This window comes from Penaeus vannamei, chromosome 9 (genome assembly GCF_042767895.1).
Source record: "Penaeus vannamei isolate JL-2024 chromosome 9, ASM4276789v1, whole genome shotgun sequence".
In the NCBI taxonomy this organism is placed as follows: Eukaryota; Metazoa; Arthropoda; class Malacostraca; order Decapoda; family Penaeidae; genus Penaeus; species Penaeus vannamei.
The window spans coordinates 32,951,477-32,977,428 of record NC_091557.1 but is presented as its reverse complement, the minus strand read 5'-3'; the positions used below and the strand labels follow the sequence as shown (position 1 = coordinate 32,977,428).

Genomic DNA, 25,952 nt, shown 5'->3' with positions numbered 1-25,952 from the left:
TGGGTCAAAGGTCACGCCCGGGGTGGCGTGGAGAGGAACGAGGGGCAAGGGAGGAGAGGGTAGGGGAGACAAGGGAAGTGGAGGGGGGAGGGGGGAGACATATGTGATGAGAAGAAACACGAAGGGGTAGGGGAGGGAAAGAGATGGGGGAAAAGACTTTACGAGGGAAAACATGAAGGAGAGGAGGGAGAGATGGGTAGGAGAGAGAAATGGGGGCATGAGAGGGGAGGCAAAAGGTAGAGGAAGGGAGGAGAATGGGTAGGCTAGGTGGCATGGGGGTGAATAAGGGGAGGGGGGCAAGAAGGTATAGGGAGGGGGAGTGGGGGAAGGGGGACAGAGGCGTGCGTCGAGTCCGTAATGTGCCAGCTAATGAGGGAAACACTCGGTCGCCGGAGGGAGTTGGGGAAGGAAAGGGCAGGAAGAAGGGAAGGAAAGGTGGCACTCGCCGAAGCAGGGCCGCCGCAGTGCCACCGGGTGAGGGAGTGGGCGGAGGGGGGAAGCGAACTCGAGGGGCGAGAGCGAGCTGAAGCAATATGCCGGGCGAAGGAGGGGAGTTGGGGGAGAGCAAAAGCAACATGCCGGGTGAAGCAGAGAAGGGGAGGGTCTTGAGAGGGTGAGAGGGTGAGGGGGTGAGGGGGAGGAGGGGGTGGAAGGGGTAGTAGAGGGAAAAGAAGCAACCTAGCGGCCACGTGGTTCCCTCTCTCGCCTACTTCTGTCCGACAATTCGATCCGATCCGCCATCTCCAGTCGCAGATTAATTAACTCGAGATGAATAAGAAAACAAATATCTTGCGGGCTAAATAAATCCTCCGTATTTTTTCTTTTTCTTCTTCTTTCTCATTTTTTTCTTCTGATCTTCCTCCTTTCACTCATTTTTCCTTATTCATCTTCATTTTTTTCATGTTTTCTGTCCCATTCCGCCTTCTTACCTCCATCTTCCTTCTCCCTTCCCCCTCTCTTTTTCCCTCGCACTCTCTCTTCCTTTCCCTCCGACCCTCTCTTGCTCCTCATTCGTTCTCTTCCTCTTCCTCCTCAATTTTCCCTCTTCCTTTTCTTCTTTTCTCCTCTTCCTCCTCCTCCTCTTCAATTTCCCCTCTTCCTCTTCTTTCCTCCTCTTCCCCTTCCACCTCCTCCTCCTCTTCAAGTATGACAGAACCTCTTGTACTCCTGAGCCGTTAAATCACCGCCAGGCCTTGTCAAGTGCTATGGCAAGGTGGGATGAGGAGTAGAGAAAAGGAAAAGGAGAATAGGGCGAAAAGAAATGGGAAAAGGAGAGAGGAACGAAAAAAATGGGAGATAGGGAGGGGATGCGAGAAAAATAGAGAAACGAAAATAGGAGAGAATGGGGAAAAAAACGAAGAGGGGATGAAAGGAAAAGGGAAAATGGGGAGATGAGAGTAATGTGGATAAGCAAAAAGGGCATAGAACGGAGAAGGGGATGGGTTGAAATGTAAGTGATAAAAGGAGAAAGGGGAAAGGGGAGAAGAGAACTGGAATCAGGGAAGGAGAAGAGGAAAACTAAGAAATAACAGATTAGAAGGAAGAGAGAGAAGAACACAGGGCGAGCAAAGGAAGCAAAGGAAAGGAAAAATACGAAACAAGAGAGGGACAGGAGAGTGGAGAGGGGAGAAGAATTTGAGCGAGTTGAGGGGAGGCAAGGACCTGCGAGTGAGAGGCTGAGGTCATGAATGAGGGGAGTTCACGTCATGCTCAAGCAGTGAGTCAGGGATGCGGCGAGCCATGGCGGAGAAACAAGGTAAGAGGGGAGGGGGGAGAGAAAGGAGGGAGGGAGGGCGGGAGCGAGCGAAAGAGAGGAGAGAGAGAGAGAAAGAGAGAGAGAGAAAGAGAGAGAGAGAGAGAGAGGAGAGAAAGAGAGAGAGAGAAAGAGAAAGAAAGAAACGGAGAGAGAGAGAAAGATAGATAGATAGAGAGAGAGAGAAAGATAGATAGAAAAATAGAGAGAGAGAATGAAAGAGAGAGCGAGAGAGAGAGAGAGACAGACAGAGAGAGAGGGAGAGACAGAGAGAGAGAGGGAGAGAGGGAGAGAGGGAGAGAGAGGGAGAGAGAGGGAGAGAGGGAGAGAGAGAGAGAGAGAGAGAGAGAGAGAGAGAGAGAGAGAGAGAGAGAGAGAGAGAGAGAGAGAGAGAGAGAGAGAGAGAGAGAGAGAGAGAGATGTGAAGAGGGATAGGGAAAGGGGGATGAAGATAGAGGAGGAGAGGAGGAGACACGTGTAGAGGAGTGGAGGAGTGGGGGGGGGGGGCTCCAAAGGAGGAAATTAAGGTCAAATAAGGTGAAGAGCGGCCAGACAAAAGAGAAATATAAAAATGAAAAAGTGTAACTTCCGCTGCATTAGAGATAAAGAGAAGAAAGAAAGCTGGAAGATATAAAATCAGGGAGATGGAAAGACGAAATATATATATATATAGCAAGAAAGCCGAGGCAGAAGAGGCAGCCACGATAAAACTGGGAAAGGATGAACAACCGGAAAGAAAGAAAAGGAAAGGAAGGAAAGAAAAGGAAAGGAAAGGAAGGGAAGGAAGGAGAAAGGGAAGAAAGGAAAGAAAGGAAAGAAAGAAAGGATAAGAAAAGGAAAGAACGATTGGGGAAGAAAGGAAAAAGAGAAAGGCGAAGAAAAGGAAAGAAAGGGGAAGAAAAGGAAGGAAGGAAGGAGCGAATGAGCGAGCACTAACCCTTCCTCATTCGTTTCCCCCCTCCCCCTCCCCCTCCCCCTCCCCCCTCCCCTCGACATGGCTGGCTAACTCGGGGCTCAAAAATAAAATTACGCCCATATCCTCCACGTTACCTCTTCCGACCCCAGCTACCTCACCTTCCTCTCCTCTTCTTTCTTTCACTTCCTTATCCTCTTTTTCTTTTTCTTCTGTCTCCCCTTTAATTCTCCTACTTTCTTATTCCCTGCTCCTCCTTATCTTTCTCTTCTTGTTTCTTTCTTCTTTTCTACTTTTCATTCTTTTAATTTTCTTTCTTCCTTTTACTCGTCTCATTTTTCCTCTTCCATTTTTCTCTCCTCCTCCCCTTCTACCTTCAAAGGTTTCGCCGCTGTAAACCCGATAATTTTCCGGGAAAAGAATAATAAAAATAGAAACGACGAGAGACCGGCAAAAAGCTTTCTTAACCTGTTTTTCTTCTTCTACAGGTGAAGCCGACGAAGAGATAATTATTCGCTAAGAGGCAGACTAATCCATCTCTTCTCGGGATTCTTAGCCTAACCCTCTTTTTTTTTTTCTTTTTTTAGCTCAGTCCCTTATTTACCACCCGGGCTAATTGCAAAAGCGCTGATACATACGATATATAGCCGTAAAGTCATATTACATTAGACCTACATTACAAAATTCGGACATAACATGACTGCTATCGTCTTACATATCAGATAGCTAGCTCTTGGATACATGGTTGTATCTTCTTAAACATCTTACAGCTATCTGTATCGCTTAAGTTAGTCTCTCCTTTACCCTCTCGTTGGGAGTTACCAAAGAGCGTGAGGGTAAAGGGAGAATGGCGTAAGGTAAAGGGTGGAAGGGAGCTGGGTATGAGAGCGGAATGGCTTGTGCTATGGGCTGCGTGAAGCAACCCGGGCGTGACGAAGTATGCGTAAACATGCACAGGCTACTGTGTGTGTAATGCCGTTTGGCCCATGTTATAATGCCACGAGACGACCGCAGTAACACGACATCGGAGAGAGATGGGAGGAAAGGGGATGTGGAGGAGAGGGAAGAGAGGAAGGAGGGGGGCAGGGGAAGGAGGACGGGGGAGGAAGGAGGGGGCGGGTGAGGAAGGGGAAACCCGGGCACAGAAGTACAGAAAGCGAGACTCGATATCAAGGAAGCAAGGAGCAACACATTCAGCGTCGGGGTGTGGTAGGTGGGGCTGGGGGGAGGGCCATGGCAGAGGGTGGAGATGGGAATGGAGGAGGGCGGGGTAGGAAGGAGGAAGGAGGAAGGAGGAAAGAAGAAGGGAGGAGGAGGAGGAAGGAGGAGCCGGCGCTGCTAGAGGACACCGCGCACATAAACACGAAGGCGAACAGTTTACCCTCTGGTGGAGTGGACAGCCCTCCTTCTGGGTACGTCAAGTGGCACACAAGCTCCGTTGCTCAGCACAGCTGATCGCAGGCGTTCGTGGCCATGCGCAGCCTACACCAAAACCAGTGATCATGAGCACGAAACGTCAAAAAGGAGAGCGTTCGTCAAAATACACTGGCGGGGCGCCTGCAGCAGAGCCTGGCCATGATCAACGGAACATGACCTTTTAGCGACGGCAATGATAAAATACACGTTCATAAAAACAAACATCGAAGAGAGAGATAGCTGGGCTGGGAATAACTCTTAAGGTCGGAGGGCAGGGAGAGGGAAAGGGGAGGAGAGAAGGGGGGGAGGAGCCTCAAGGAGGGGAAAAGGGTACCACGAGGTTGCGCTGGTATGCTGGTGGGTGAGGTAAAGGAAAGGGGGTAGAAAAGTGGAATGAAAGCGTTGGGAGGGGAAAGGAGCACAGGAAAGAGGGGAAAGGAGCACAGGAAAGAGGGGAAAGGAGCACAGGAAAGAGGGGAAAGGAGCACAGGGGAGTGGGGAAAGGAGCACAGGAAAGAGGGGAAAGGAGTACAGGGGAGAGGGGAAAAGAGTTCTGGGTAAAGGGAGAAAGAGGGGAAGAGTGGGGTGGGGGGTGGGGGGATAAACTACCCTCTCCTAATCTTGTCTGTTATGAGTACCCGTCAACGAGTTTGGCACCAGGGTTTGATGATCCCCCGCTGCGGTTTGGAAGTCAGAGTACTTAAAAGAAGTTGTTTTCCTCTGCGCCTTGCCCTGTCATCCCATGTGGTTAACGTCATGTACTCTTCGACATTTGGAGTACTTGAGAAAATAAGGTCAGTGCATTCTCGACGGAGAGTCACAGTTGGCGCAACTGTTAAGATGTCTGCTCTCAATGCCACAGTGTTTCTCTCAGCCTGTCTGCGTGCCCGTTTCTCTACTTCAGAAAATCCCTGAGGAGGTTGCTAACATCCACAAGAGGCAATCCCCCCACCCCCAGAGAAAAAAAATGAAAAAAAGAGGGAGAGAAGGATAGGGAGGGAGAGAGGGGGAGAGGGAGGGAGAGATAGGGAGAGAGGGGGAGAGAGAGGGGAAGAGGGAGAGGGAGGGAGAGAGGGGGAGAGAGGAGGGAGAGGGGGAGAGGGAGGGAGGAGGAAGGAGAGGGAGGGAGAGAGGAGGAGAGGGAGAGAGAGGGAGGGAGAGGGAAGGAGAGGGAGGGAGAGAGAAAGAGAAAAGAGAGAGAGAGAGAGAGAGAGAGAGAGAAGGTGGAGGGTAGGAGGAAAAAGCGTGAGGAGAAAATATAAATTTTCACACGCATGGCCGTAACTCGTGGCGGAACCAACCCTGAGACATCTCGCTCCAACCCCCCCCCCCAACCCCCCGATCCCCCTATCCAATGACGTCACCCCTTCATCCCCTGGAAGCTGCAACGTGTCCTTAAGCGGTGCTACTCTACCGTCACGGACACAGTCATGTAAAGCTGCATCTGGAGGCCACGTATATTGCTACTTGACGGCGCCGCTTCCCTCGCAATGCGCTTCAATACAATACGCGTGCAATGTTCACCGCCTGTATTGCGAATTGACAGCGCACACCAGCCGTTGTGCGCCGAGCACCCTGGGAACGTTCAGGGCGTCACATAATACTCCGGGGCTGAATGGGCCTCGTCTACCCGGTGTCGGACTCGCGGCCTTGGCTATGACACTCTCGGCGGGGTGCCGCGCGCTACATATGCGACACTACGCGCATGACCGTCTTTCGCGGTTTTTCCCCTTCATCTTTCTCGATACTGATTTCGCTTTCTCTGCCTCCTTTATCACCCCCCTTCACACCCTCTGCCTATCCCCTCACTCTTATCTTACCCCTTCGTCAGGTTACACTGACAATGCCATTCTCGTGCCAACGAACAAATCCCCAAAACCTTCTCCTCAATTTCGCCCCCCACCCTTCCTCCCTTCTCTCTTCTCATTCCATGCGTCTTTCCATTTTCTTCGCACTTCCCTTTATCCCTTCCTTCTCTTGTACCTCTCCCTTCCCCTCTCTTTGTCCCTTACACATTTCTCTCACCCATCCTTCCTTCATCCCGCCCTCACTTCTCTCCCTTCTATCTACCTTCTAGTTCGTTTTAATGCCCTTTCTCCCTTCTACCTATTTCTTTCATCGTCCTCTCCTTCTCTCCCCTCCTTTCTCTTTCTCCCTCACTTCCGGCGCCCCTCCCACATCTTATGCATTATTCATTTCCACGTGAACAACACAAGCAGACCACGACTAATGCATCGACGGGAACACAAGTGGGGTGTGGAGGGCGGCGGCGGCCACAGTACCAGGCGCTTGAACAAGGAAAGGGGAAAAGCAATATCGTGGCTGTATAGGCTATGTAGAACGAGGGAAGATAAGGGAGGGAGGGAGATAGGGAGACAGATAGATAGGGAGACAGATAGATGGATAGATAGAGATAAAAATAAAGGGTCGTGGAGAACGAGCAACGACTGAGAGACGGGAAAGATATGAGAGAGAGAGAGAGAGAGAGAGAGAGAGAGAGAGAGAGAGAGAGAGAGAGAGAGAGAGAGAGAGAGAGAGAGAGAAGAGAGAGAAGAGAGAGAAGAGAGAGAAAAAGAGAGAGAAAAAGAGAGAGAGAGAGAGAGAGAGAGAGAGAGAGAGAGAGAGAGAGAGAGAGAGAGAAGAGAGAGAAGAGAGAGAGAGAGAGAGAGAGAGAGAGAGAGAGAGAGAGAGAGAGAGAGAGAGAGAGAGAGAGAGAGAGAGAGAGAGAGAGAGAGAGAGAGAGAGAGAGAGAGAGAGAGAGAGAGAGGCGGGCGGAGGGAGGAGGTCGCAGACTGCTATGACCGTCGACGTCTCATCTTGGACCACAATCTCCCGCCTCGCCTCACGCCCGCCCTCGTCCGCCCACACGCCTACGCCCACCAACACTCTCTCGTTCCGCATCGCCGTGGCTAGCAGTGCCTCGAATGCAGGCTACCGTTAGGGAAACCGTGCCCCACATCTCCCCCCGCACGTAAATGGAGGTACCAGCTTACCACGAAAGCTTTTATTTACATACATCATCTTTACCCCGTGACGTATATGCAAAATTATGCATGCTATATACGGCAAATACACAGATAGGCACTTACCTTAAGAGCAAATGCGAGGAGGAGGAGTTCAAAAAACAAAATCCGAAACAAAATAGTGAAAAAAGGACAAGGCTATATATCTGATATTTTTCCAATGGAAATTGTTCTACTCGGCGTTCCTGTGTTACATTTGCGTTTGAATGGGGACTGGAATTCACATCTAACACGCACAAGGTCTAAACCCACACGCTTATATAAACGAAAAGTTACACACCCATACAGACAAAGACAGACAGACACACACACATATAAAACAAACAACCTTTCAAGGAATATTATCCATCCATGCACAATCTGGTCTCACACCGCCCTGCGCCGTGGTTGGCGGAGGGGAAGGGGGCAGGGGCGTGCGAGAGGGAGAGGGGCACCTCTACGTCAGCATGCCCAAGGGTCAACCTCGGAGCCCGAGGATGACATCAGCAAAATGTCTAGTCCCTCCTCCTCAGCCCCCACGCCCTCCCCCTCCCAATGCAGCCTCGCCATAACATTCGCCAATTATGGGGGCGAGATAAATTTTTAGAACAAGGAGATAGATTTTTACTTTTATTTTACTAAATCAAACCAATAAAAAAGCACGAAAGGGAGAAGAATTTTCCGAAAAAGGGGAGCATTTCAGAGCGGAAGGGGAACGTTAAAAAATAAAATGTATAGAGAAATTGAAAAAAAACACTTCCAAGATCATAAAACAAAGCCTATACGAAAGAAACACCCTCTCCTCCCACAAAAAAATCCCGAGTTAAAAAAAAAGTTCAGACAGGAAAATACCACGTCGCAGAAAGGCAAAACGAACCCAGAAAAATCGGAAACGCAATTTTCTTTCTTCCGGGAACCCTCGCCGAAGAAAAATGCTACAAAAATAACCCACGCAAACAAAACAACAACGATGCAAACAACCAAGCGAGTGAAGCCGTAGAGCAAAGCAGAGCTATCAATCACGCAGGCGGGCAAGCAGACAGGCGGGCAAGCAAACAGGCGGGCAAGAGCAAGACAGATGACGGGCAGAGAGGAGGTAGATCAGGTCGGATGTCGTACGCTGAATATACCGTACCGTCTCAGGGCGCTTCGTACTGCGTGTTGCCCATGTGGCATGTCGGTGTTTATGCTGCGTGTAGTGTCACTGTTTATGTGATGGTATGTAGGTCTTTCTGTTGCATGTTGTGTTGCTGTTTATGCTGATGCTGCTGTATATGTTTCTGCATGTTATAAGACTGACTATGATGCTACAGAGGATTGAAACCGTAAGAATAGGATGTTGTACGTTGATAATGGCCGTCTGATAGTGGTGGCGTTAGGCCAAGGCGGATGCGGAATGTTCGTGTTTCATGTTCAATGGAGGTTGAGAATATCACTGATGCGTGACGATGTTCAGGATGATGCTCGTGTGGATTGGAGATGCTGTATTATGAAGGATGTTTTACATTTCTTCATCTGAGTCGTAGTGCAGGGTATACAAAGACAAGAAATGGCGAGAATCAATAACTGGTGAGTAATGAAAGGAGTGAGACAAAATACACAAAAAATGGGAATATAAGAGGGGAGAGAGAAAAATATATATATTGGAAAAGAAAGCGAAACAAAAGAAAACCTATTTCTCTCGCGAAAAATGAAGAAAAGATTAAACAGAACGAAAATAAGAAAATGATGAAAATGAAGAAACGAAAATAAAATCTAAAAAAAAAAAAACGAGAAAGAAAAGAAGAGAGAAACGAACGAGAACAAGGATATGTGAATACGCGGGAAAATCGAATAACAAGGAATGAGCGATGGAGAGGAAAGGGAAACCCCAAATAACCACGAAACAGAACGCTATACATGTAAACCGACAACATAGCTGATAAAGAAAATAAAAAATATCCAAAATCACTGACGATAAAAGGGGGAATAAGGACAAACGAAAGGCGCGCATGCAAAGAGTCGGGCCAGCTGGAACATACGTATGACAGGAGAGGCGTGTGGATGTATGCCTCGTGTATGAGGTTAAAGGGGCGGGAGGGAGGCAAAGGTGAGGTGTGAGAGGCGTGAGGAGGGGCCCTCCATCTTCCAAAGGTTAAGTGTGAGGGGCGTGGAGGGAAGGGCGCGATGAGGGAGGGCAGAGAGAGAGGGAGAGGGGGGAAGAAGGGCAAGGAGGAGAAGCAGGAAAAGAGAATAAACGAATGACATTCGCCGAACGAAGGAAATCCAAGACAGACCCAACGGGAGACAAAGAAGGCCTGTAGAACAACGGGAACACGCCCTCCCGACCGAAGACCCGCGAAAGGAGGGTAAAGCCAGGCGCGGAGGGATGCAAACTGCGCTCGAGCCAGCTTCCCTCCCCCCTCCCTCCCTCCCTCCCCACCTTCTCGCCTGTAAAGTTACCAGATCATCCTGCATGACCACTCATGACCCGGGCGCCTTATAACACCTCACAATGGCGTCTTTATCCACCGGCAGGCAGGCAGGCAAGGCTCGTATCGGCCGTCGCCTCCCCACTTCTTTCGTACATGTAATCCTCCTTTGCATATCTCTCACGTGATCACATTCTCTCCTTCACTTACACGTAATCCATTTCGCTTTTTCTCTTCGTTCTGAGAGGAATCTTCGGCGGATTCGGGCCGTCAAGACTTTAATTCTATTAATAATGTGGGTCGGTTTCATTTTATACGTGACCCTAAATTCATTTCTTTCCTTCGGATCATGTTCTCGTTCCTTTCTCCCTTCCTCACGTTTTCCTTTAAACCATAACTGGATTTTACATTCATTCCTTCAATCTTTAATAGTCGGGAGTGAAGGAGTATTGGCTGAAGAGTATAGCACAAAGGTATGATCAAGGAAATGGAAGCGGAGGAGGAGGAGGAGGAGGAGGACCAAGCAAGGAAAGAAGAAACACTTCCTCATTCGGCATGGAAAAGGCCAAGTCTTCTTCTTCTTCTCTGATGATGGCCATGTTCCTTCTGCTGCTGCTACTGGTATCGCTGCTAGCCCTTTACTGGTAGGATACAGAAATCTATCCCATTTGCGTACATAACACGTAACTAATTGTAGCCATGCGAGATCTTCAGAGATTTAAAAAAAATCATTCTAGCATTTATTTTCGCCCGCATGGCATGGCAAGGGAGCTCACGACACTAAGCAATCACGCACGCCAAATCAGAAGAAATAAATCAAGGACTGAAAAAATAAAACGACAAAGGCGCAAAAGATGCCTTATAACTGTTTGTAACGATGTGTCCAAACACGAAAAATAGAGACTTTTATAGGCATCGAAAATAAAGAAAATATATCCAAAAATTAAAAATCCCTACTTACACCATAAGTTTTTAAATGAAAAGGCGCTTCGTCATCGTCTGTTGTCAACCGAGTTCAATTTAAACGGCAAATAAATGCTTATTCACGGCGAAGGAGACACACGACACGAACGGTTGATCCACGAACGCGCTTTCCTTCCTCGCCGGCAGCATGAGCCACTGCTGCTGCAACGGATCTCGTGCGTGACGGGCTGGGAAATGGGAGGGAAAGAAAGGGAGGAAGGGAGGGGGAGGAAACGGACAGAAGAGAATTGGAAAGAAGAGAAGGGGAAAGGAGGTAAGGGGAGGGAAAGAAGGTCTGGAGAGGGGAGGGAAAGAAGGTCTGGAGAGGGGAAGAAAGGGTGTGAGGACAAAGACTGAGGAGGGAGGAAGAAAATGATATAAATGAGGGCTGCGGAGGGAAGGGAGAAAGTGAGATAGAGAAGAAGGTATAGGAGGACAGGGAAACGCAAAGATGGGGATGGGGAGTAAGAGACACATAAAAGAGTAGAGGTCCGTATAAAGAGAAAACGGTAAACGACTGGGGAGGGAAAGGACAGGATGGTAGTGGAGGGAAGGAATGGAAGGGCATATGAGGAGGGGGGAGGAAGATCGACAAATTGGGAGGAAACAAAGTATCATTGAAATGGAGGAAAAACAGATAGAGAGAGGTGAGGAAGTGAGGTGAGGTGAGGGAGAGGGAAAGGGAAGGGAAGAGGGAGAAGGAAGGAGGGAGAGGGAGATGGAGAAGGAAGGAAGGAAGGAGGGAGAGGTAGATGGAGAAGGAAGAAAGGAGATGCAGAAGGAAGGAGGGAGAAGGAAAGAGGGAGATGGAGAAGGAAGGGGGAGAGGGAGGAGGACAAGGAAGGAGGGAGAGAGGAAAGAAGGAGGAGAGAGAAGGAAGGAGTGAGTGGGAAAGGAGGGAGAGGAAAAGGAAAGGATGGGAAAAGGGGAAAGGAAGACAGGGAGAGGGAGGAAGAAGAAGTAGACAGGGAGAAGGGGAAGAAGGTAGGGAAGGAGGAAGGAAAAGGGAGGGAGGATGCAGGGAGAGAGAAATAGGGAAAATGAGAGGAAAGGAGAGGGAGCAAGAGGGATAGAAAGGAGAGGGCAAGGAGGGAGAAAGAAAGGGGCAAGAGGGAGAGAGAGGGGAGGGAGGAGAGGGAGAGAGGGGGAGGAGGGAGAGGGAGAGAGGGGGGAGGAGAGAGTGGGAGAGAGGGGGAGTGAGAGGGGGGAGGAGGGAGAGGGAGAGAGGGGAGGAGAGAGGGGGAGGAGTGGAGAGGGAGAGAGGGGGGAGGGAGAGGGGGAGGAGGAGGAGGGAGAGAGGGGGAGGAGAGAGGGAGAGAGAGGGGGAGGAGGAGAGAGAGAGAGAGGGAGGAGGAGAGGGAGAGAGAGAGGGAGGAGGGAGAGGGAGAGGGGGAGGAGGAGAGGGAGAGAGGGGGAGGAGGGAGGGAGAGAGGGGGGAGGAGGGAGAGGGAGAGGGGGGGAGGAGGGAGGGAGAGAGGGGGGGAGGAGGGAGGAGGGAGAGAGAGGGAGAGAGGGGGGAGGAGGGGAGAGGGAGAGGAGAGGGAGGAGGGAGAGGGGGAGGAGGGAGAGGGAGAGGGAGAGGGAGGGAGAGAGAGAGAGAGAGAGAGAGAGAGGGAGAGAGAGAGAGAGAGAGAGAGAGAGGGAGGGAGAGAGAGAGAGAGAGAGAGAGAGAGAGAGAGAGAGAGAGAGAGAGAGAGAGAGAGAGAGAGAGAGAGAGAGAGAGAGAGAGAGAGAGAGAGAGAGAGAGAGAGAGAGAGAGAGAGAGAGAGAGAGAGAGAGAGGAGGGAGGCAGGGAGGGAGAAGGGAGAACGACAGTCAATTAAAATGAGAACACGAATGAATATCCTGTTTGTATACGAGGTGACGGAAGTGTGGTGTGGACAGCGTAGTCAACCCAGGAGGCGGTGTATGGTAAGTGCAAGGGGGAGGGGGGAAAGGGGATGACCAGACACACCCAACATGGCCTACCGGCACAGCCACGCGAGCTAGGCCAGACGAGGCAAGCTGTCAAAACACAACCATCTTCCTGCAAGGGAAACCATTGACTCGGTTTTACACCAAGAACATTTTTTCAAATATCAAAGCCACACAACGCCTGTGGATGCCGAAGTACAAAGACGTCTTGCTGGCGTTAAACAACACAAAAGGAAGACAACGTTTTGTGTTGTCCACAGCCAGTACTCTTAACTGCTGAGGGAGGTTGTTTGGGCTCCCCGCCGTCACGATCAATGGTGAGGGGAGGCAGAGGGAGAGGGGTGAGGGGGAATGGGACTGTCGAGGGGGGAGAGTCAGACCGGAACATGTGCTCCAACAAAATTCGATAACTAACAATCGCTTCAGTATAAAAAGGAAAGCCAACATCACCAAGTCCACCTGCGCGACGAGAGGTGTTCGTGTCAACAAATAAACGTACCATAATTCATAAAGGACAAGACACAAACTCAATGGCTGAAGAAGCTCCTCCTCTAATGCTCAGGTTTAATCGATTCATTTTACTATTTTTATCCAGCATGCGTTTTGTTAGACATATAAAAATGGGTAGGCCTACCTGTGCCGGGATGCAGGTGGGAGGTGCTACTGACTAGCGTGCCGAGGACAATCTTGCAGACGACGATGATCTCCGGACATAACCCCGGACTCCCAGCTGATCACACCTTCCCTTTAATATATTCTGCTTCATCCCAAAACTAGCACGTGCACACAATTATTGAGGACAGAAACGCCCAAGGATCACGTAAACAAGCGTCACATTCACTGTTTTCCGAAGGATATCTGCTGGATCTTTGGCCAATACCGTCGACAGGGTTATTACTCAGTGTGGAGGGACGCAGCAACGCGCTCGACACCTCACCTCGCTCACTCCACTAGCGCCACTGATGCACTTGATGTTTCGCACAGATGTGGGCGCATGGCTGCCAGCTCTCGCCAGATACACACGCTCTCGCACACTCATGTTTCATATTCCATTAATACAAAGAAAATTTTGTCCTCGATGGTTATTTATCTTTGTGTACACTGAAGGTTATATGCCACCTACTGGTATGATCACCATGTTTACTACCAATGAAATATATCGTACATTTACAAAGTAAATCTGGAAATTGCGAAGCTACTGTATCCCACCCAGAGGGAAACCCGAAGCAAATATTGAAGTTTCGCTCTTTGTTGTGAACGGGTATTTTCGTGTTTGACTTGGGCGAAACAACGTGTTACTTTTCCGAATAAGTGAATAAATAGTCAAAAAGAAAAACAGCTCCTAGTCGGCTGAGGCTAAAGAAAAGAGCTCAGAGCGGAGGTCGACTCGAATTCGCACAAGCAGCACCCGGTGATGGATCTGTGTCACCGCCTGTTATCAGAGACCGCCGTGCCACAGCCATTAACTGGACACAACGAAACGAGGCGGAGCAATTTACTCTGTTATCTTATTATTAAAACGTACCAGAAGTAGATCTGGGGGGAAGGGGAAAATCTTGGTGTATTACACGCGCCGGCAATTAGACACGTCACTATAGCCAGTTAAAAGAACCAGATGGGGGTTCAGGAGGGACTCTGTTTGTCTTACGGGGGCCGCTCACTGCTGTGAGCTACTGAGGGGATTTGTTCTCGATTGGCCGAGCGTGTGAGCGTAAATGAACAGTCCTGCGACTTTGAAAGCGATGGCAGTGGGAGGAAAAAATACATGATTTTAACCTAGCAGCGAGCCTTGGGCAGTCTCGGTGATCTCTATATAATGCTCTGATTTACAAAATCAAAGGCCGAGTTACCCTTTCATAACACTTAAGTACGTTCCAGCATGAATATTCGCATGCTTTCACCGAACGATTATTACAGGGCCGGGGCAAAGCATCAGTCAAGATATTTTTCTTTGTCTATGACTTAACTCGCGCAGGAAACTAACGCTCCTAGCTGCCCCTTTGACTCCGGTATCGATTCGCCGAGAGCTCACGTGCGAATCGCCGTATTCATCATTCCAATTATTCAACAATGAACGCCTAAACCTTGGCTTAGAACACAGTAAGCTAAAAGTCTTCATAGTGGAATTACCGAACCGTAAATCTCGCAGAATTTCAACAAGACAGGCGGCGACTCTGCTTACTTGACCCGGCGCAGAGACCCTTAGAGTGAAATGGCATTTTATAGCCATGAGTACACCCGCATCTTCCAACCACCCTTTGCCATTTTATATACTTCGTCTATTTATATGCCTATGTGACCAACTTCTTGGAAAAAAATCATAAAGCGAACACCCATGTCTATTCCCTCCGCTAACCCAGAAATGAAAAACAATGAAAAAAGTAAACGCTGACCCAGTAGAAACTTTGACGCGAACCCCTGCGCGCATTTTGCATAAAAATGAATGAAAAAGACAAAAAAGACCAGGACCCCCAGCAGCTGACTCATCGCCGGGAAATTTCCCCCGTTGCAGCGACAGACAAGCCCGTGTATATCCTACCTTCACGTAATGGAAACGAATGGCGGTGTAGGAGCGGAAGAGGAGTATGATAGCATAGTGCACGCTGTAGGGACACGTGAAAAGATCCTTATTGAAAAAAGATCGGAGATGAGAGCGCTGCTGTGCCCACGGGAGAGCTGTTCTGACACGAGTCGGCTGCTAATCTGACACCTCGTTCACGCATGGCGAGCCTCCGATTGGATGTCCTTCCCGGTTTAATGTCGGGGCTTCAAGTGTCACACGGACAACGGTATGGTCTCGCGCTCTCTTTTTCCCCTTAGTCTTATCTCATTTCCCTTGGCCATTCTGTTCTCTCCTTCCTATGCTATTTCTATTTTCGCATTTTCTCTTTTCTCCTACCCCTCTATGTATTTTTCCCCTATGCCGTTGTCATTTCTCTCTTCTCCACTCCTTCCCCATTCCACCGTTAATTCCCCTTTCCCTTCACCCCTTACCTGCAATAATAACCACATCCTTACTCAATTATTCCCCCATTTCAGACCACTTTCTTCTTGTTTCCTCCCCCTCCCTCTTTTATCTGTTTCCTTCCCCTTTTCGTGACTAACCTTGCCCCCTTCCCCCTCCCATTTTCCCCACCTCACTCCCACCTCGCGACCTACATTCGTTCCCCTCACAGTCCCCTCGCCCGTTATACCTTGCACTGCCCTCTCCGCCTCGCTCCCAACTCTCCCTATTGATTTAAAAACTGTGGTCAAAGAATCCCCGCTCTCGCATACAGGGGACAATGTGTGTGTGTGTGTGTGTGTGTGTGTGTGTGTGTGTGTGTGTGTGTGTGTGTGTGTGTGTGTGTGTGTGTGTGTGTGTGTGTGTGTGTGTGTGTGTGTGTGTGTGTGTGTGCGTGTGAACGAGATAAAGGAAGGCGAAGGCGGAGAGAAGAGGAACATGGCTACAGGAGAGTGACACGCAGGCAGTTTCAAAGGCAGACAGGAAAAATGAGATAGGCAGATTGAGACTGCGGGAGAGTAAGGGTGAGGAGAGAGAAACAGAAGAGGGGGAGAGGGAGAGAGAGGAGGGAGGGAGGGAGGGAGAGAGGAGGGAGAGAGAGAGAGGGAGAGAGAGGAGGGAGAGAGGGAGGGAGGGAGAGAGGGTGAAGGAAGGAGAGAGAGAGGGAGAGAGAGAGAGGGAGAGAGGGAGAGAGAGAGAGGGAGAGAGAGAGAGAGAGAGAGAGAGAGAGAGAGAGAGAGAGAGAGAGAGAGAGAGAGAGAGAGAGAGAGAGAGAGAGAGAGAGAGAGAGAGAGAGAGAGAGAGAGAGAGAGAGAGAGAGAGAGAGAGAGAGAGGGGGAGAGAGAGAGAGAGAGGGGGAGAGAAGGAGAGAGAGAGGTGGAGGGAGGGAGAGGGAGAGAGAGAGAGAGTGAGAGAGAGAGAGAGAGAGGGAATGAGAGAGAGAGAGAGGGAATGAGAGAGAGAGAGGGAATGAGAGAGAGAGGGAATGAGAGAGAAAGAGGGAGTGAGAGAGAGAGAGAGAGAGAGAGAGAGAGAGAGAGAGAGAGAGAGAGAGAGAGAGAGAGAGAGAGAGAGAGAGAGAGTGAGTCCAGCAGCTGGAGTAAAGGACGGGAGGGGAGGGAAGGCAAGTCTGTAAGCCTAGCCACTTTATGCTAGCAACAACAATCGATTTGCTGAACCTTCACCACATGGCCTATGAACCTCGCACTATTGTCACGCAGCCTCCTCGTGTTCCCACCCCTCCAAGACACCATGAACACTTAATGGAACGGCTGTGTGGCTTCCTCTCTCTCTCCCTCTCTTCCTCCTCCTTTTAGCGTCTTTTTTTCTTTAATGTTTTTCTTCTTTTTTTCCTTCTTCTTTTCTCCTCTTTCTCCTCCCAAGCACAAACGCCGACGTCGATTCTCTCCGTCATTCATTTGCGGTTATTTGACTGACGTCACGTGTTTCTTTTTTTTCGCTCAGTCCTGCTTCTTTTTTCTCTTTCGCCCGTCTGTTTTCATTTGCTTCGTTTATATCCCTCCTCTAAGAGGTTTTGAAAGTCCGTCCAGCGACCCCCATCCCTTGGTTTACAGACAACCCGTCGAATCCCATTCCCCTTAACATTAACGACACTTGTGCTTCGAACTGCTTGCTGCTCTCTCTTCTCGCGCCGACCTTCCCTGCGGCCCCTGTCTAATGTTTTACACTCGCATTTAGGGGAACCTGCAAAAGTTTGCCAATTAATGACACGGCGCGGTGTGTGTCATCCCCAAAATGCGACCGCCGCTTTCTCCCCCATGCCACCCTCCCTCCCCCTCATCCTCCCTCCCTCCCTCCGTCACCCTAGCCACCCCCCTTCCCGCGCCACGACAAATGCTTTTCCTGCACTGTCAGCTGGGCGGCCGAGGGGAGAGAAGGGGAGGAGAGAAGTGAGCAATTGGTGGAGTGGGGAAACTATGGGAGGGAGAGGAGGAGGAGGAAGGAGAGGGGGAGAGAAGAGGTTGAGGATGAGGAAGAAGAGGCAGTGAAAAAGAAAAGGGAGATGGGAAGAGAACCAATGAGTGGGAGGGAATTGAGTACTGAGATGGAGAAACAGAGGGAAAGAAGAAAGGGAGAAACAGAGGGAAAGAAGAAAGGGAGAAACAAAGGAGGAATATACAAGAAAGATAAATGAAACCAAGTGGAATCCAAGTGGACAGGCCCGCGGTCGGGATTTCACAACCCAAACTACCAGAACGTTAAGAGACCACAGTTTGTCACGAAGGTCCCTCCGGCCGCACTCCGCTTAAAAGACATCCTTCGCGGGTCCTCGGGCGAGCCTGGCTCCTCCTCCCGGCTCCTATCAGCCACGTTCCCGCGCCCGACCGCCTCCCCTGGGCCGTCATTAGCGGCCTTCGCGCGAGGGAGTGACGGTTACACGGGGCTCGATCAGCCATGAACTGCGCCATGAGAGGAATATGCGCGGGCGTGACGCGCGTTACGCAGCCTTGTTACGCGTTACGCATTGAAGGGCCTCGAAGCCTGCCTTACTTCATACACGCTCAACTACGTTCCTGCTATCGCATCTGCAGGCAGAAACCGGCAGAAACAAAAACACATGCGCGCGCGCACACACACACACACACACACACACACACACACACACACACACACACACACACACACATACATACACACACACACGCACACCGTTCCCACATTATAATTAAAACACTCGATTCCACACTCGAAAATAGAGAAAATAATTAAGTCGTTTTGGCATAAATGTAACGACTCGGCTCGAAGAGGAATCACCCCGTTGTATAAACCAGTCTTTTGCTATTCCAAACATTTCGCTAAATGAATGTTGTTAGCGTGAAACAGAACCCAATTAACGGACCGTGAACAACTACATATTGTTTTTTGCTATTTGTCTTTTTCTTTTATTCTTGTTATTTATATTAATATTAATTTTGTTATCATCATTTTCGAATTAAACACTAATGGCACACTGCACTTTTATTTCCCCATCTGATACATCATAATGGACGCTGCCCTGAAAACATAGGAATCTACCTCATCATGCATCATTTACAGCTAATCCATTACGCAAGAGAAAAAGCACTCGCAAGCAATATAATACAATATGATAAAAGTACTTTAAAAAGTTCGAGGCGATACGTACCCGGAATCGAAGACCAAACAAAAAAAATCAGAAACAAACATGGCAGTATAGCTTAAAGCAGACAACGTGGCTAGCTAAAAGCAGACACACCAAGGCGGGAGAACGGGGGTGATGGGGAGAGGAGGGAGGGAGGGAGGGGAAGGAGAGGAGAAGAGGAGGAAGGGGAGGGGAGAGGAGAAGAGGAGGAAGGGGAGGGGAGGGGAAGGAGAGGAGAAGGAGGAGGAAGGGGAGGGAGGGGAGGGAGAGAAGAAGAGAAGGAAGGGAGGGGAAGGGAGAGAGGGAGAGAAGAAGAGGAGGAAGGGGAGGGGAGGGAGAGAAGAAGAAGGAAAGGGAGGAGGGAGAGGAGAAGAGGGAGGAGAGGAGGAAGGGGAGGGGAGGGAGGGGAGGGAAGGAAAGGGAAGGGGATAGGAGAAGAGAAGAGAGGTAGGGAAGGAGCAATCAGTAGTTTTGAAAGACCACGGGCACATGCGGCTAGACAGTCGAAGGGGGGGGGGGGGTGAGAATGGAGGGAGCGTATTTTCTTCCTTCTACACTTTCCTGGGAGACTGGCCCTACATATCTTTAACGTAGCTCTTGTTCTCACAGTCCGCTTGGCTACCCGATATGCTGCCGCTTAACCCTTTGTCCAAACCAGGTATAAGTGCACTGAATTATCCATCGTTCAATTTCTCCGAGGAACATAATAATACATACCGAATGGGCGATTAAAATACGCATTGATGAGCATGCCAAACCATCCTTACGCTCGGGTACGTGCAGTGATCGTGCACGGAGAGATATAAAAGACATTGCATGTGCAATTGAACGCATCGATACCGTTGTTGAAAACCAAATCGTAAAAATTCCTGCACAAAACAAACCGGCCTTAAAACACACAATGGCTCGAACGAAAATCGGATCACGGAAGTTGTACAAAAAAGACGAAAAAACAGTAACGATGCGAAATAAAAACTCTAGAGCAAGCACGGACAATGGAAGAGGAATAAAAGGCAAATATAGAAAATAAAGATTTAAAAAATACACAATACAAGTGCGGTAAAAGGAAAAAAGAAAGAAAAAATCGCGCACAAACCGAGACCGCCCTGTCATTTTGCAGGAGCGAAAGGCGCGCGGCGCGGCGGACAGGAGAGTGCGCTAAAAAATTTACGCCCATCGTCACGCCGCGCGCTTTGCATAACTGCGTGCGCTCCTCTGTCCCCCTCATTCCGCCGCATGCAAGCAAGCGCTGCGGCCAGGTCAATTGCCGATAACCGCGAGGCTTGTGAGGAATCCGACGTATTTGCAAGCACCTCGCCAAGACCTCTTCACAAAGGCCATTTTTCAAAAATCTCTTCGCAGAAAGGAGAAAGGAGAAAGGAGAAAGCAGCCTTTGGAGGAACCGCCTCGCGTGCCTTCGCTGTGCACCTCGATTCCCTTCCTTGCTTCCCCTCGCTACGCCACGCCGCCGTTCTTATCAAGCTCTCATTCGCTCCCTGCTTGCTTGCGAGCTGGCTTTGCCTACTCACCCTACCCTCCTTAATTTCTGTTTGCCTGCTAACCTTATCTTCTAGAAGTATGCTTTCCGTCCCTTCTCGATTTTTGCCTTACTTCTCGATCTCTGCTTACGCAGGCTATCTTTCTCTTTGACCCTGCTTACTAAGCATTTACCTGATTATACCCATAACCCTCCTTTCTCATTTCAGCTTGCTAACTCAACCTGCCTGCTAATCAGCCTCCCTCGATCTCCCACTTACCCCCTGCCCCCGCGAGAAAGAAAACGGCGGTTGGGCCACGCGGTTCGCCAACCCCGCCTCTGCAATCCTGCAACCACAGTTCGAGCGCCGACCACTCATGCGTATTTGAAACCCCATTACCGTCAAAGAGAAAAGCCAGTGGCGCGCGCAATGTAATACGATTAATTTTACTGATGGGTGTATAATCTTATGAATTTCAAATATGTGAGCACACGCGCGTGCGCTTGCGCGTTCATAACACTCAATGGAAGTTTAATTGACCGTAGAGTGCGCAAAATCTCACTCCTCTCTCTCTTTATCTCACTTTTACCTCTCCTTTCATTCTCTAGTAATAATAAAAAGCCGAAAAAAGTGTTAGAAAAGAAAGTGTTATGAAAGGAAGTCGTTTGGTTCGATGAGCGAATGTGAGACAGAAAACGAATAGGAAAGAAAAGGAAAAGAGAGGAGAGGGAGAGGGAAAGGGAAAGAGGGAGAGAGGTAGGGCGAGAGGGAGAGGGAGAGGGAGAGGGAGGGAGAGGGAGAGGGAGAGGGAGGGAGAGGGAGGGAGAGGAAGGGAGAGGAAGGGAGAGGGGGGAGGGAGAGGGAGGGAGGGAGAGGAGAGGGAGAGGAGAGGGAGAGGGAGAGGGAGGGAGGGAGGGAGAGGGAGGGAGGGAGAGAGGGAGAGAGAGAGAGAGAGAGAGAGAGAGAGAGAGAGAGAGAGAGAGAGAGAGAGAGAGAGAGAGAGAGAGAGAGAGAGAGAGAGAGAGAGAGAGAGGGGAGAGAGAGAGAGGGAGGGAGAGAGGGAGGGAGAGAGAGAAAGGAGAGGGAGAGAGAAAGAGGAGAGGGAGGGAGAGAGAGAGAGAGAGAGAGAGAGAGAGAGAGAGAGAGAGAGAGAGAGAGAGAGAGAGAGAGAGAGAGAGAGAGAGAGAGAGAGAGAGAGAGAGAGAGAGAGAGAGAGAAAGAGAGAAAGAGGGAGAGAGAGAGAGAGAGAGAGAGAGAGAGAGAGAGAGGAGAGAGAGAGAGAGAGAGGGAGGGAGAGGGAGGGAGGGAGGGAGGGAGAGGAAGGAGAGGGAGAGGGGAGGGGGAGGGAGAGGGAGAGAGAGGGAGGGGGAGGGAGGAGGGGAGGGAGGGAGAGAGGAGAGGAGAGAGAGAGAGAGAGAGAGAGAGAGAGAGAGAGAGAGAGAGAGAGAGAGAGAGAGAGAGAGAAAACAAAGAAGAGAAAGAAGAGAAAGAAGAGAAAGAGAAAGAGAAAGAGAAAGAGAATGAGAATGAGAGAAAGAGAGAGAAAGAGAAAGAGAGAGAGACAGCGATAGCAGGAGAGCAGGAGAGCACGAGAGGAAGGGAGTGCCTGACTAAGAGGCGGCGCGCGTGCGGATCACACCTTCGACAGGATTTGTCCGCCGGGGAATCCTCGCAGCCTGGCAGAGGTGCGGCGTCACGCGGCGCGGACCTCCAACGTGACACGAGGGAGAGGAGGAGGGGAGGCAAGGTAGCGGCGATGGCAGGGATGGAAAGATAAAAGAGACAGGAGAGGAGAGGAGGGAAGAGAGAAAAGAGAAGAGAAAGAACCACCTATCTACAATCTCTCCACCCCATGACCCTACTCCTCGGCCTCTGCTTTTGTCCCATCTCCTCTCCCCTCTCGACCTTATCTCTCATCTCTCCTCTTCTCTCACCTGTTCCCCTCCCGCACCGCAGGCCCCCTCGCCCTCCCTGCCAACCCCATGGCAACCTCAAGGCAACCAACCTGTTATGTGATGCCCCCAGTCGCACATTCCCCCATCACCCCCCTCCCCCCTCTCTCTTCCCAGTCCTGTCTCTTTCCTACTGATCACACCTTATATTCAATCCTCTCTTCCTTCCCCTCTGCATTTCCTCCACCTCCTCTTCCAAATAATGAATTAAACGTCACCACCGAAACAGAACGTCCTTACTCAGGCAAAGAGAAGCAAGACGGGTGCAGTTGCAGAGGCAGCCCCCTACAACTCAGCACCAAAATATGCAATCCTCCAAAGCAAAAACATGGCGCACTATGATGACCCAGGGAGCAAAAATCTAGCGCAGCGCACGCAACACGACGCCCCGTGATATCCCATAGAAGAAATGCAATCCTTTGCAATCCCAAAACAACCAAGCATTAGGAGTGTAATTGCAAACCCCGAGCTACAAATAAAGCATTTTAATCACCAAACGGACGGACGGACGGACGGACGGACAAAAATAGTGAAACAAAAATGTGTGCGTGCCTGAGTGTGTGTGCATGCGTGCTGCATGTGTGTACGTATATCCGCATGTGAATATGCATGTGTATGAGAAAGAGTCAGTGGGATAAGAAGAGGGAGTATATGAATAGATGAATGTGTGTGTGTGTGTGTGTGTGTGTGTGTGTGTGTGTGTGTGTGTGTGTGTGTGTGTGTGTGCGTGTGTGTGTGTGTGCGTGTGCGTGTGAGTGTGTGTGCGTGTGCGTGTGCGTGTGCGTGTGAGAGAGAGAGAGAGAGAGAGAGAGAGAGAGAGAGAGAGAGATAGAGAGAGAGAGAGAGAGAGAGAGAGAGAGAGAGAGAGAGAGAGAGAGAGAAATATTATCTTGGTGCAGGACGGAGTGGCATAGATAATAAAAAAGAACGGGAGAAATAATTTATGTGCGCGGCAGAGGGTGATATTAAATGTGAGAGAGGGAATGAAAGGATAACAAGGAATAGAAAGATAAAAGATTAAAAAAGGGAGAAACAATATGGAGAAGGATTAGATACGTACCGAGAGTAGGGGAGAAGCAAGAATGACAAAAGAGGTATGACAAGACAAGCCCTTAAATGTCATAAAACACTAGAAAACACGTCCTCTCCCTCATTTCCCTTACCCCGACTCCCACTCCCTCTATTCCTCTACCTCTACTTCCCATAATTCCCCTTTTCCTATCCCCTCTCTCATACCTTCGCATAAATCCCGACCCTAGCCTCGCTTTGCCCTATTTCAGTTCTTGTCGTGACCCCACAGCGAGTACTCTGCATCAGAGATCCTTTCCCCTCGCCCTTGTCACTACCCAATCACGTCCTGTTACTTCCCCTTGCCCATAGCTCTCGCACCGTCCTTTCCACCAGAAACAATTATCAACAGCCTCGACACCCTTCGTCCTTATTATGGAGACCCGGTGCCTTGACCCCTCTCTTGATAATCAGTAATTAACAGACTTACTCGTCTACCCTCGCCTTCCCCAAGACACACTATTAAATTCGCCACAATCACTATCATGTCGACCCTTGCCTCCGTCCGTCACTGCACTTTTTTTTCTCTTCGTCTCTCCCTACGCCTTCATCCACACCCTCCATTAAAACAGCACGTCCGGCCGACCATGATTGCGGAAACTTGCGCCAGAGCCCTCACCCGCGTCCCATTCCATATTACTCGCATGGCGGCCCTTCCCTCCTGCCCCCGTTCCCTGCTAATAAAATATTCTTCAAAGCATCGCCGTATTGAACGGGGGATTGCTTGCAACAGGTAAAACGAAAGGCAATGAATCAAAAGTCCACGCGGCGCACTCTGCGATCGGTCCCCGCCACAGAAAACGGAACCGTCCCACCACAGAAAACACATACTTTGAGAGGTAGACTATACAAAAATGATATGTACTCACCCTTCTCGTTTCGATGTCCAGGTTGAGTTTTCGTAATTTCTCCTTCTTGAGGGAGTCGCCGAGGACGGGTTCGCACAAGAAGAACCTGGAGCTCCGGATCCCGTCATCTCTGTAACATATAGCATAAACGTACATTAGAAACGAATTCTGATAAGAGTACCTTGCTTAGGCCACAATTTTCTGTAATCTCAGAAACACACAGAAGAAACAGATAAATACACATAGCCAATATCAAAATAAGCATAGATATTTTTTTCAATATGTATCAAAATAAGTGACTCGAAAGTATATTCAAACAACATGATTTATTCCCATATAAAATTCTCTGCTTAACTACAAAAAAAAAAAAAAAAAAAAAAAAAATCTTATTGACTAATCATTACCATAAACGTGTCTCATCTCAACACATTAACTTGGCTACGGAGCTTACGAATCTAATCCTTATTTATGGCAAAAATCCTAGCCGCGTAAACTAGCAAAAACCATTCACATATAAATCTACCTTGATCTATAAATAACCAATACCTTACCACTTACTCTTCTCCCGACATTTGCCAGCGTCTGATAAGCCTCACTCTAAGCTTTGTATACACCATAACAAAAAATTCAACTTAAAGGCACCAACGGTTCGAGTCAGCTATCTGTACCTGTCAGTCTCCCTGAATTTCTGATACAGTTCGTCTGATAAAACCTTCGCTTAATTCCACTAGAATTCGCCGGGTGAAGAGGGTCACTGCACGGGGGTGTTTTGTACGTCTACATAGGTACAAAGAACAGAGAAGGGAAGAGTAGGAGGAAAAGCAAAAGGCAGGGAAGGTTAGGAGGGAAGAACAGAGAGGAAAACAACCAAAGAGAAGGGAGAGCAGAAGGGGATTAAAGGGAGCGGGAGGGAGAGCGAAGAAAAAAAAAGAAGAGAGAAGATTAGAAAGAGTGAGGAAGAAAGGGAGAGTAGTTAAATAGTTGAAGGAAGAGGAAGGGAAAGGAGGGAGGAGGAAGCAGAGAAAGAGAGTGAGAGAGTGAGTGAGTGAAGAGAGTGGGGGAGAGGGAGGGAGGGAGGGAGGGAGGGAGGGAAGAGGGACGGGACGGGACGGGAGGGAGGGGAGGGAGGGAGAATATGAGAGAGAGAGAAAGGAGAAAAAGAGAGGCGGAAAGCAGAAAGATAGGAGAAAGAGGCGAAAAGAGAGCGAGGGAGAAGAGAAAGAGAGAGAGAGAAGAAAGAAGAGAAAAGAAAAGAGAGGGAAGAGAGCGAGAGAGGGAGAGAGCGAGAGAGAGGGAGAGAGAGAGGGGAGAGAGAGAGAGAGGGGAGAGAGAGAGAGAGGGGAGAGAGAGGAGAGCGAGAGAGAGAGAGAGAGGAGAGCGAGAGAGAGAGAGAGAGTGAGAGAGAGAGAGAGAGAGAGAGAGAGAGAGAGAGAGAGAGAGAGTGAGAGAGAGAGAGAGAGAGAGAGAGAGAGAGAGAGAGAGAGAGAGAGAGGGAGAGAGAGAGAGGGGAGGGAGAGAGAGAGAGAGAGAGGGGGAGAAGAAAGAGAAAGAGGAGAGAGAGAGAGAGAGAGAGAGAGAGAGAGAGAGAGAGAGAGAGAGAGAGAGAGAGAGAGAGAGAGAGAGAGAGAGAGAGAGAGAGAGAGAGAGAGAGAGAGAGAGAGAGAGAAGAGAAGAGAGGAGAGAGCAAAAAGAGAGAGAGAGAGAGAGAAGAGAGGAGAGAGAGAGAAGAGAGGAGAGAGAGAAAGAGAGGAGAGAGAGAAAGTGAGGAGAGAGAGAAAGAGAGACAAGAGAGGAGAGAGAGACAAGAGAGGAGAGAGAGAAAGAGAGGAGAGAGAGAAAGAGAGGAGAGAGAGAAAAAGATAGAAAGGGGGGGGAGAGACAGAGTTGAAAGGAGAGAGAGAAAATGCATAGGAAAAAAAGGAGAAAGCAGAGACAAAAAGAGGGAGAGAGAGAGAGAGAGAGAGAGAGAGAGAGAGAGAGAGAGAGAGAGAGAGAGAGAGAGAGAGAGAGAGAGAGAGAGAGAGAGAGAGAGAGAGAGAAAGAGAGGGAGAGAGAGAGAGAGAGAGGGGGAGAAGAGAGAGAGAGAGAGAGAGAGAGAGAGAGAGAGAG

The 25,952-nt window shown here is 49.6% G+C and overlaps 1 protein-coding gene across 5 annotated transcripts in view; it reads right to left on the bottom strand.

Moving 5' to 3' along the window:
• Positions 1-25,952, bottom strand: part of LOC113817708 (uncharacterized) — a 303,937-nt gene that overhangs the window by 68,162 nt on the left and 209,823 nt on the right. For 4 of the 5 annotated variants that reach the window (XM_070125592.1, XM_070125593.1, XM_070125594.1 and 1 more), the window contains exon 3: positions 23,865-23,973. In XM_070125592.1, the coding sequence (XP_069981693.1) occupies positions 23,865-23,973 (109 nt within the window). Of the gene's footprint in view, positions 1-13,006; positions 13,352-23,864; positions 23,974-25,952 lie in introns of those variants that run through there. The other variant, XM_070125596.1, reaches the window with a different exon arrangement.